This window comes from Rattus norvegicus, chromosome 7 (assembly GCF_021556685.1).
Source record: "Rattus norvegicus strain SHRSP/BbbUtx chromosome 7, alternate assembly SHRSP_T2T, whole genome shotgun sequence".
In the NCBI taxonomy this organism is placed as follows: Eukaryota; Metazoa; Chordata; class Mammalia; order Rodentia; family Muridae; genus Rattus; species Rattus norvegicus.
In genome coordinates, this window is record NC_141540.1 from 6245779 (window position 1) to 6257916 (window position 12138).

A 12138-nucleotide genomic window follows, 5' to 3' on the forward strand; every position below is an offset into this window, starting at 1 on the left:
TTTTTTAAATGTATGTTTTTTCTTTTCTCTTTTATAAATTTAAAGTAGTTTTTTTATTTTTTTAATTTACTTATTCTTTTATAAGTACACCGCTGCTGTCTTCAGACACACCAGAAGAGAACATCCGATCCCATTACAGAAGGTTGTGAGCCACCATGTGGTTGCTGGGAATTGAACTCAGGATCTCTGGAAGAGCAGTCAGTGCTCTTAACCGTTGAGCCATCTCTCCAGCCCTGACACAATCTTTAAAATTTTTTTATCTTTATTTTATTTTTCTTTATTTTATTTTAAAACATCATTTTTGTTTGTTGGGGGGAGTACGTTTGTGCTACAGCACAAGTTGAGAAGTCACAAGACAACTCATAGTCAGTTTTCTCCTTCTAGCTTCTAAGGCTTCAGGGATTGAACTTAATGTGTTAGGGTTAAGTCTATCTATTGAATTGTCTTGCAGGACCCCTATCAGAATCCCTATTTTTAAAAAATTGCATTAAGATTTTTTTTTTCTGTTTTTTTGGAGCTGAGGACCGAACCCGGGGCCTTGTGCTTGCTAGGCAAGTGCTCTACCACGGGGCTAAATCCCCAACCCCTGCATTAAGATTTTTTAATTAGGGGACTGGAGAGATGGCTCAGTGGTTAAGAGCAATGGCTGCTCTCCCAGAGGTCCTGAGCTCAAATCCCAGCAACCACATGGTGGCTCACAATCATCTGTAATGGGATCTGGTGCCCTCTTCTGGCACCAGCTATATACTCATATAAATACAAAAATAAAGTTAAAAAAAACTTAAAGAAAAAGAAAATGAAGTTACAAAAGGTGATGAGCCACCACGTCAGGGCTGGGAATTGAACCCAGATCCTCTGGAGGAGCAGTCTGTGTTTTAAACACTGAGCCATCTCTCCAGCCTGTAAATTATGTTTTTATGAACGTGTACGAGCATGTTAGGAAGTCAGAATGTAGCTGGTGGAGTTGGTACTCTCACCCCACCACGTGGGTTCCGGGCTAGAACTCAGGTCTCGAAGCTTGTGTGTTTATCTGCTGAGCCATTCCACCTGACCGGCAGAATCTCAGCATGGAGTGCAGCCTAGCTTGTCCTACATCGTCAACACTGGCCTGGAAGTCATGACAACTCTCCTGCCTTCTGCAAGCTTGGGCCACAGTTGTGTGTCACTGTGCTGCTATTAATTTGAGCTTCAAAACAAATCAGTTTCGAAGTCAAAGATTCCCAAACAGGTGCATGAAATTACATAGAAGTCTTGACTGCAGCAAGGGACAAAACTCTGGAGAGGTGTCTTTGGTGGTGATACTAGCCAGAAGTCCAAAGAGCTCACCGCTCCGTGGCCAGAGAGACATTTCCAGGCCCCTCGGGTATCAGGGATTCTTGCTTGGATAAGCAGCTTTGGTGAGCCTCTCTACTTCCTGAACTAGGACTAGGACAGAGGCTCCAAGTGCTTCGAGCTGGAATGGAGCTGAGAGTTGATCTCTAATCTCTTGGAAAAGAAACAAAGCCGAAAGCCACTTATCTGGTTAACAACAGCCGCGGCAGAAGTAGAATCTGGGAAACGAGCAGGCGCTTCTGCCGTGGGATTTAATGTTGCCCAGCTGGCAAGCCTTAGCAACCCTGTTTGCCTTTTCCCATGTTTAAAACATTTTGGGGGGTATTCGCGAATGTATGCATTTTCATATTCTTGTGGGAGCACATGTGTGTGAGTGCATGTGCATGCATGTGTGCTCACATGGAGTCCTGAGGCTGATGGTGACTTTCTGTTTTCAATATCTAGATCTAGATTTATCTCCCGAGCTAGGGTCTCTCAGCTGAGCGATTAGTCATGTAGCTAACCAGCTTGTTCCAGAGCTCCCCTGTCTCTGTCTCTCATGTGCTGGGATTACCATATGCCACTACACACGGCATCTAAGAGATGCTAGAGATATGAGCTTCAGGTCCACACTTAAACCATGGAAGGTTTTTAGGTTCTGTGAACAGGGCCTTAAATCGTTGAACTAGAGACACAAGACTTATAAAGAATAATCCTCTTAGTCCCGTGTCTTTCCAGAAATTATGGGAGAATTAACAAACTGGTATTCACTGATCTTTTTATGATAATAACAGCTTTAGTCAGCTTAGGGGGCCACTTGAAGGTAAGGTTGTGTGCTGGCTAGTGCCTACAAAGTCAGTCTCACCAAGAGACCAGCTTCCAGTCAACCCTCCCAGTTCTTACATGTTTTTGTCTGGCAAACTTTGACCTTCTCTCTCTGTTTCCAAGACAAAGATGCTCCTGAGAAGATGCAAATCAACAGCCTGGAACTCAAAGCCTTTTCCAGCAAACAGAACCACGAGACCATTTTCCGTGTTTTAAAAGGTCTGGCCTCATAGCTTGGCCCATAGGACTGGCACTATTAAGAGAAGTGGAGTAGGTGTGGCCTTGCTAGAGGAAGTGAGTCATTGTAGGGCGCGCTGTGAGGTCACCTATGCTCAGGCTATGCCCACTGTGACACAGTTTCCTTCTGTTGCCTGCAGATTGAGACGTAGAACTTGAAGCTCTTTCTCTAGCGCCATGTCCGCCTGTGTGTCACTGTGCTTCCCGAATTGACAATACATCCTCTTAAACTGGAAGCCAGTCACAGCTAAATGTTGCCCTTTATGAGAGTTGCCTTGGTCATGATGCCTCTTCACAACAATCAAATCCTAACTAAGACACCAATAAAGAAAGGTAGTCTCGGGCTGGAGAGATGGCTCAGAGGTTAAGAGCACCGACTGCTCTTCCAGAGATCCTGAGTTCAAATCCCAGCAACCACAGGGTGGCTCACAACCATCTGAAGTGAGATCTGATGCCCTCTTCTGGTGTGTCTGAAGACATCAACAGTGTACTCACATACATAAAATAAATAAATCTTAAAAAAAAAAAAAAAACCAAAACTGCCAAAGTTGTCACTACAGGGGTGGGGTTTGAGATTTCAAAAGCCCATGCCAAGCCAAGCCTCCCACCCCCGCCTATGAATCTGAACAGTTTTCAGCTGCTGCTCCCATGTCTGCCCGTATGCCACCACGCTCCTCACCATGACGGATAACAGACTAAACATCTGAAACAATAAGCAAGCCTCCATGTAAATGCTTTCTCTTATGACAGCTGCACTCGTCATGGTGCCTTCTCACAGCAGTGACTGAGACTGAGTTTTGCCTACATGTGTGTCTGTACCAAGTGTATGACTACTGCCTGCACAGTCTGGAAGACAGTGTCCTTTCCCCTGGAACTGGAGTTCCAGAGTCTATTACAAGCCCCCATGTGGGTGCTGGGAATTGAACCCAAGTTCTTAGGAAGAACTGCCAATGCTCTTAACCACTGAGCTGGAGAGCTCCCATCTGATTTTTTTTTTTTGTTTTTTTTGTTTTTTTTGTTCTTTTTTTTCGGAGCTGGGGACCGAACCCAGGGCCTTGCGCTTCCTAGGTAAGCGCTCTACCACTGAGCTAAATCCCCAGCCCCCCATCTGATTTTTTTGAAACAAGGTCTCTCACTGATTCTGGAGGTTATTAACCTGCTAGGCTGGCTGGCTAATGAATCCAGGAATGCTCCTGACTCCGTCCCCAAAACATTGAGATTATAGGTGTGTTTTGTGCCTCTTGGCTTTTACACAGATGCTGGTGATTCACACTCAAGACTTCGTGTTTGCAAGGCAAACACTCTGTGTGTACATACCTTCCACTTTGTGAGTCCTGTGGATGGAGCTCAAGTCAGGTCATTAAAGCTCGGTGACAGATACCTTCAACCACCAAGCCAACTTGGCAGCTACCAGTTCTCTCCATATTGACTCATCTGGAAATCCTGTCTTGAAACCGAAAATGCTTTTGCCTGAATTTAAGCTCCCCAAAGACTAAAGGAACTTCTCAGGATGATCTAGGCAACAGAGTAGAGCCATGTCTCACTCTGCCACTAAGTAGCAGTCCTAATGCTTGACAGTTTCATTCTGAGAGAAGGCGTGCAATTCTTTACACATACAAGTTGGTGACAAATTCTTGACCTTGGATGAACGAATAGGGTACCTTATTTAGTCAGATTTAAACGAGTCACATGTAGTGAGTGTTACATGATGATGGCCTGTTTCCCCAACACTCGGGAAATGAAGCCAGAAGGCTCAGAAGTTCAAAGTCATCCTCAGCTATAGGAAATTTGAAGCTAGCCTTGGAAAACTGAGATTCTGGCTCAAAACAAATCACTAAGCATGGTGGCACTCACCCAGGAGGCAGAGGCAGGTGAATGGATCTCTGTGAGTTTATGGCCAGCCTGGTTTACTGAATGAGTTTTAGGCCAATGAAGCCTATACAAGAATAAACCAACCAACAAAATAAAGAAAATCCCACAGAGAAATTGAAGGACAAGTCAGCTAGACACAAATGTAATCCCAGTGCTCGGAAGGTTAAAGCAGGAGAATCACAAGTTGAGGAGTTAGAGGTCATCATGAGCTTCATAGTTCAGGGTCAGTCTGGGTTACATGAGACTCTGTTTCAAAAACACAGCTGTGGTTTGCTTGCCTTGAAACCTGGTGGTATCCGCTCAGTCCCTGGAACCCACGTAAAAATAAAAAGAGAACTAACTCCAAAGTTGTTGTGAGCCTGACATGCAGCATACAGCTTTGCTACACACACACACACACACACACACACACACACACACACACACACACACACACACACACAAGCTCACACTTACCAACCAACCAACCTAACAATCCAGGAAACCAAACAATACAACCCTAGCAGACAAAGGGTAAAAACACTAATATGGGTCTGTATGAGAAGGCACACTGAGGGTGGTTTTAACATTCAGAAAGAGGCCTTTTGCTTCCCAAGTTTATGTGGTTCCCACACAGTGGTTTACCATGGGGCTTCTCCTATGATTTCTCTCTAGGGCTCCTGAGTAGTGAGTAGATCTTTTCCTTCCCAGTCCTGCTTCTCAAGTTCTCTAGGCTTCTCACCCCAACAGTAGAACCGACAACGCTGAATCCTGCTATTTCTCCCAGTCCTTCACAGCCTCCTGGAGACAGTCATAGGTAAGCCTGGGTCTTTTTCTCCAGTATTCCCAGTGAAGCTCCTAGGCCCCTTGACTTTTCTGGTGCTCTGTCGCTTTGTTTTTGTTGTTCTGTTCCTATGTTCTGTCTTAACTATTCCCTACACAGGAGCTTCCTACATGTCAGTTCCTGTCTGTCTTCAGCCCTCTCTGGAACTATCTTCCTACCAATCTCCAATTCTGAGGTCTCTGACCAAGGTGCTGCAAACAAGCTCCTGTCCCTCAAACGCAGATCTCCCCCCAAGGCTGCGACTCCCCACTTCTAGTCCAAACCAAAGCCCCGCCCCGGAGGCCAAGCCACGCCCCTGACTCGCGTGGGCTCCGCCCCTCACTCACCTGAGGCGTCTCCGCGCGCGCGCGCAGGCTGTTGGGGGTTGAGGGAGAAGGACCGCGTCGGGTGGGATAAGAGGGGTGGGGAGTCCCCCACTCTTGGCCCAGGTGGCCCAGCGCGGGGGGATGGGGTCACTGAGGCGGCGGCAGCCAGGCCGAAGCCGGGATCCGGGTGTTCAGCGGTGGCGGCTCCATCTCCATCAGGGGCTTCACCTGAGGAGGGACCGACCCCCCCCCGGAGCCCCCCCCATCACGGCCATCCCCCCCCTCCGGAGTAACTTCCGGTCCCACTACCAGGCGATAGGCGACTGGGCCAAATACCGAGCGCCCCCAAGCCGGGGAGACTGCTGAGGGAAAAAAAAGGGAGAGGAGCTAGGGGAGAATAGCCGAGCGCCGAAAGATTTAAGTCCGAAAGGCCTTGTCGTGCAGAGGTTAAGTCAAATCTATCCTTCATCTGCATCTAATTTGCAAACTAGGTGCACACTGATCGCCCAACGCGCCCAGGCGTGTCTGCCCTTGGTGCCAAGGTTTGCCCCTGCCCTCCCTAAAATAATATTGATTTCATTCCTGTTTTGCATTCCTTGTCAATCCGGCCTAGAGAGCAGGAATTGGGGAAACGATTTGAGGGCAACAAACACTTCTTTTTTTTTTTTTTTTTCTTTTAAATCGCTTCTCTCTTCGTAGGTATCTCCAAGTCAGTCGTTTAGGTGATGCTGCAGATGATAGCAGTCCTGAGAAGGGAGATCCACTCCTTGATTTATCGAGCGAGCGACTGCACCTCCCTCCCTCCGGTTAGCTTTGGGTTAGTACCACACCTCCCTCTTGCAACATATTCACTGTCCAGGCCCAAGAGGTTCCAGTCATAGTCTTAAACAGACACTTTATTGGAATCGTTTTAAAAGCACTCTAAGAGGGAAATCTCCTTGCATCCCAGAGGCGATTGAAAGTTGTAGACGGGCAGTGGCGGCACATGCCTTTAATCCCCCGATTCTGGAGACTAAGGCAGGCAGTTTGGTCTACAAAGTGAGTTCCAGGACAGCCAGGGCTACACAGAGAAACCCTGTCTTGAAGGGAAAAAAAACAAGATGATGAAGAAGAAAAAGAAATAACGTACAGTTTTTACACATTCCATACATCACACACATATCTGAAGAATCTAAGCAATGCAAAACAAGGCCTGAGGGGAGGCATGAGAAGTAAAGGTATGGTAGGGTAAGAAAGTGATGTCTTGAGAGCTGCTTTCTCCCCTCAGTAGAGGAAGGAAACGTTTATCTATGGCACCGAGGATTAAGGCTGGGTTGGTAAAGAGGTGTAGGGGGTCCTTTGGGTACAAACTGCTGTTCCATGCTTTCATGGAACCACCTGAACGTGGACACGGTGCCAGGCATTGCTGAGCACGCCTCGAAGGTTCCAGATTGGGGCCACAGTGTCTGGCTGCACATTGTAACTGTCATCTACCGCTTTACAAATGATGTTCAATTCCTTCTGCTCAGCTGGCACGTGAGCTTTCAACTGCCATATTCGCCAAGCCCAGGCCTTCCTGGGATGCTGTTCCTCTCCCTCCAGCTCAGCTTCCTGCCAGGTCAGTCCACCATCCATAGACACATCCACTCGAATCACAGCCCTACCACCACCACTCCATGCATAGCCCTTGATAATCACCTCTCCTGATTCTACAGTCGTCCCATCTTGAGGCTGTGTGATAGCTGACTGGATGGGTAGTTCCTGAATTGATGGGGCTAGATCAAAGTCTACAGTGTCCCAGTCCACAGATGGAGAAAAGCCTTTGTAATCCCGCCTCTGCCAGTGACTATAACTTTCCTCTGACTCCACACTCACTCTGCCCAACCACTTGACATGGCGAGCACCTACCACACCAGGAACCACCACCCTTACGGGGAAGCCATGGTCACGAGGCAGAGGCTGACCATTCATCTCATAAGCCAGGAGGACCTCGGCTTGGGGATCCATGGCCCGAGCCAGAGGGATGGATGCCCCATAGGCAGTTCCAGTGGGGTCTGAATCCAGTCCTTCAAAACAGACATGGGCCTCGGTTTCACGGAGTCGGTGACCAGCCTGGGCTAAGACATCACAGAGCCGTGCCCCGGCCCAGCGTGCCGTGCTGATGGCCCCTGTTCTCCACTCCAGACCTTTCACTTCCTTGACCTTATTCATCTCCGAGCGCCGGTTACCAGCACACTGCAGAGTGACAGTGACCTCATGTTTGGGGAACTTATGCAAATCATCCAAGGAGAGAGAGAGCGACTGACCTCCAGGTGCCCCTACTACATGCAAGCGATAGGTGTCTGGGTCCAGGTTAGGTACAGGCAGATGGTTCCGGGTAAAGAAAATAGGGTTTGGTGTGATGTAGCTTTCTGTAAGCAGTTCAGGAGGAGGCTCTGCATTAAAGGGGCGCTGGCTATTAATCCTCAGGGCTGGATGACGCATAGGGTCATTGGAATAAGGGTCAGAGGCCTCCAAGGGAGGGGACATTCTATCTTCGGGGTTCAGCTCCCCAATCTTATACTCAGCCAGTAACTCACGTACATGGGGCTGGTTGTGAACAGCATAGAGGGCCCAGAAGGGTTCTAGGGGACCTCCAGCAGCTAGCATCAGTTTTGATTGTCCTCCTGGATGCAGGTCCACAAATTTTGTGACATCAAAGACCTCAGAGCCTAGAGTTACCCAGACTCCAGTTTGAAGGTTGTTGTGAGAACGCACATCCTCTTTAGAGTATATCCGTGGTGACTCCTGAGAAGCCTGAGGGTTGGGGAGGGAACAGAATATTAAATCACTTTAGGTCACGCTGACCCCACCCATGGTCAGCCTGAGAAATTAAGGGGAGCAAGTAGTAGTCCGCAGTGCATGGAGACAGATCACCATAGGCAAGAACATATACGATCCCTTTGTTCTAACATGGAGGCTCTTTTCCCACTCACCCTACACCGATGGTCATGATAGGCCAGCACGGCACCAAGGCCTATCAGGGTCCCCATGACTTTCCATCCCCGAGTCCTTGAGTTATCATCAGAAAAGGTGAGGCTGGGATGCTGCGGCTTAAGTGAGTCACTTGAGGAACATGCTTGAATGCAGAGTCTCAAGGGGGTTGACTTGGCTCTGGAAGACAGAGGTATTAGTAGCACAGAAAGTCCTGTGAAGCTGTGTGGTGGGTTACCTCTCATTAGTCATTGGTGTTCAGTTGGAATTTGGTTCCTTCCGGATGGGTAGGACCAGTGAAATATGACTTTCTCTTTCCTCCATCGCTGTACTATATTATATGCCAGATAAGATAAATGTCTACCAGATAAGATAACTATGAGATAGGCTAGGAGATAAGCACTGGTTTGGGATAGCCTACCTGATGGCCCGCGGAAGCCCCACAGCCACAGATCTGTATAGCCGAGGCAGCATTGTGGCAGACCTAGAACAAGAAGATCCTAGGTTTCAAACCAAGAGAACTCCATGGTTGGGAGACCTGAGAATGCATGGTCCAAATGTGTTCTTACGAGTAAGCTTGGAGCACCTCGGAGACACACTGTGCAGAAAGGAGTGGGGTGGAGTGGGGGGCAGAAAGGTACAGAGGCTTCTAGGAAGAACAATGCCCCAAGGCTGAGGGACCTAAAGGACAGATTAGAAATTTGCCATTCTTTTTTTTGTTGTTGTTGATCTTTTTTTTCGGAGCTGGGGACCGAACCCAGGGCCTTGCGCTGAGATTTGCCATTTTTTTTAAATGATGCTGTGTATTGAAACTAAAGGTCTTGAGAATGATATAACTCTACCACTGAGTCATATCCCCAGCCCCTACTTTAATTATTTCAAATTGAGACTGATGAAAACAGACAAGAGGTGGTGGTGAAGGAGCCAGAATCCTGGAAGCAAACTGCCTTGGGTTTGCAAAACCAGGCCTTGTCATTAACCAGCTCCCATGGCAACACAACAGGCCTCTCTGAACTTGTATCCTCATCTCTACCCAGAGGAACTGATACGAAGAGTAAACAAGTTAATAACATTCACTCAGGCCTTTCCTCTTTTCTCCCTCCACCCTTCTAAAATAAATACCCCATATGAGAAATGAACCCCAATTCAGAGTCTCCACCCTGACCTCGTAGTCTATGGCATTCTAGTGATCTCAGCAAACTGAGCAGAGTCAATGGCCAGGGTGTCAGGGGATGGGCTAGAGAAGGAAGTTAATTCTTCTGCTCTCTGTCCTGTTGCAGTGTCTTCCTCACAACCTAGTGCCTCTCTGACCCAGGAGGGTTAAAGCGAAGAGGAGTAAGATGCTACTAGAGGTGGGAGTCTTAAGGATGGCAAAGGAAGGAAGATTCTCTTTCCGCCTGGGCCACAGGGATCCGTATTCTTCCTGCCATCTACCCTTAATTTCAGCAACCCGTTCTTACCAGCCCCGTGCCAGGTTTAGGAGGGGTGGCCTGTTAAATACCGAAATGCGACTCCGCGGTGCAAGCTCCTTACTCTCCAGGACACTTTAGGTAGGAGGGTGTGTCTGTCCAGAATTCGGACAGAACAGCAGCCTGCGACCCCAGGAACACACAGACATCATAAATGGAGATAGTGGTTCTTTTGCTACTCCTAAGATTTGGAGTTTGCTCCAAGTTTACTCCAAGATTTGGCGGCAGTGGCCGCCTAGGTCCCACCCTCGCGCTCCCTTCTTTCCCTCCCGGTCGCAGTCCCCTTACCTAGCTGGACGTCGGCAGCGGAACAATTTCACCCGCCCCGCGCAGGGCTAGAGCGGCCGGTGCGGAGGGGCGGGGCGGGGCGGGACTCGGTCGTGACGTGTACAGTTTGTGCAGGCGTCCTCACGCCCCTCGCCCGCGTCGCAACCATTGGCCCCTAGCTTCCCAGCTGCTACTGACGAGGACTGGCAGCTGTCCTCAGGTCGCCAGATCGCCAGGTCGCCCCGGTCGCCCGATGCGGAGCGCGGGGGCGGGGCGTCGCCAGGTTCGGATGGTGCAGGCCTCTGCCTCCCAGGACAGGGGGCACACACTGGTGACCAGAGCCAACCGCAGCTCCGTAGGGAATCCTGAGGCCTCACTGATGCTGTGCACCTACACAGCGGAAGGTGACAAGGGCTCCAAAGGTGGCCACGAGGATGGCGACCAAATTCCTGGGGAAGCCTCAGGGTCCTGCAAATATGTTCCGCCCCTGGGCAGTTCAGTGTTGCGGCGTTGAGCCCCGCAGGAATAACGGCAGAAATGATGCCCAAAATATTGACTCCAAGATTCCCAGAGTGAATTTCTGAAAGTGTGAAACCAGCAACACCGAAAAACTATGTTTTATTTGAGACAAGGTCTCACTATGTAGCTCTGGCTGGTCTGAATCTAGTTTTGTAGACCACGCTGGTCGGGAACTCCTAGATCTGCCTGCCTCTGCGTCGAGTATCGCGTTTAAAAGCATGAGCCACCATACGCAGCTCTTAAAACACATTTTAAAAATTTTACATAGTGGATTTTTAAAAAAAGCATCTACTTTAACAAGAAAAACGGCATCTTAACAAAAGCATAAACAATAGTTTTATATATAAAAAGTAAAGGTCGCTAATAGAAAAGTTTGCTATTACTCTTTACCATTTATTAGAGATTGAAAATTTGACACCCCGTGCTCCGGGTACAAACATCCATAGGCTGCCCTCTAGAGACCAGAAAGTTGAGCTACAGTCATATCAACTTAGAGCAAACTTACATCTGGAAGATCATCTTTTCTCTTTTAGTTCTCCAGCTTTTTTTTTTTTTTTTTTTTTTTTGAGGAATCGGGCTAAGAATCCTGAGTAGGGGAGTGTACTCAGAAGAGGGGACGAGATAGTGAAAAGGTGTATCAGCTCTTAACGTTTTTGGAGATGGCAAGGTTTCCAGCTTTTGCATATATCACCCTAATGTTTCTGGCTTTGATTTTTTTGAAGCAGGGTTTCTGTGTAGTCCTGACTATCCTGCAGCTCCATAGACCAGGCTGGCCTCAAATTCAGAGATCTGCCTGCCTTTGCCTCCAGAGTGCTGGGATTAATCCAAAGACCACCTCCAGGCGCTGTTGTTGAAAACAGTTTCAGCTGGTGTTACAGTACGGGAGGATTGTTCCAGCACACAGGAGGCAGAGGCTGGCCACGACGGTAAAAAACACCCTGTCAAATATGTACTTGGTATGGTTTCTCCCTCCACCTACTAATGCACCAATTTTACTTTGTGGAGCCAGTATCTCCTGTAGCTCAGATAGACGTAGACTTCCAGGGGCTGGGAATGCAAGGTGTGTGCCATACACCTAGCTCAACCTTCACGTTCAACCGTCACTGCACAGCTGAATTGGAGACTGAAGCACTGCTAACTTGACAAAGGCCCACAGCTGGTGACTACGACTGGCCTGGAAACTAAGGGATGCCTGCTAACTGGCCCTCTGAACTATGACAGATGGGAGGACTTCAAATAAGAAACAGATCCAGGCAGAGATGTTTTTGCTTGATCAAAGCTAATTCGGTAATTTTTCTTTTTTGGAAATAAGGTCTTGCTAAACTACTATTTAGGATGCCTTCAGTCTTACAGCTTCAGCCTTCCTAAGTATCTGGCAAAGGTCACATATCCAGCGGTTTTCCTTTTTAAAGATCTGTGTGTATGAGTCGTATATGTGTACCATGTGCATCAGCCACACTGGGCCTGAAGTTACGGATGGCTGTGAGCTACCATGTGGGTGCTAGTTATCGAACCCAGATCTCTACAAGTGCAACAAGTGCTTTAAACCGCCGAGCCA

At 48.3% G+C, this 12138-nt stretch overlaps 2 protein-coding genes across 7 annotated transcripts in view; both read right to left on the bottom strand.

Annotated features, from left to right (window-relative positions):
• Ikzf4 (IKAROS family zinc finger 4) overlaps positions 1 to 5737 on the bottom strand; it is a 39469-nt gene extending 33732 nt beyond the window's left edge. For both annotated transcript variants that reach the window (XM_087555237.1, XM_087555235.1), the window contains exon 1: positions 5395 to 5737. The gene's annotated coding sequence lies outside the window, so the exon portion shown is untranslated. The remainder of the gene's footprint in view (positions 1 to 5394) is intronic.
• A 505-nt stretch (positions 5738 to 6242) lies between these two features.
• Suox (sulfite oxidase) lies at positions 6243 to 10170 on the bottom strand. Of its 5 annotated transcripts, none has more exons than XM_087559214.1 (5): positions 10083 to 10170; positions 8895 to 9006; positions 8747 to 8809; positions 8328 to 8505; positions 6243 to 8148 (listed from the first exon to the last, which is right to left on the bottom strand). In XM_087559214.1, the coding sequence occupies exons 3-5, from the start codon at positions 8797 to 8799 to the stop codon at positions 6739 to 6741; spliced, it is 1641 nt and encodes a 546-aa protein (XP_087415340.1). In that variant the 5' UTR covers positions 8800 to 8809; positions 8895 to 9006; positions 10083 to 10170; the 3' UTR covers positions 6243 to 6738.
• Positions 10171 to 12138: the final 1968 nt, after the last annotated feature.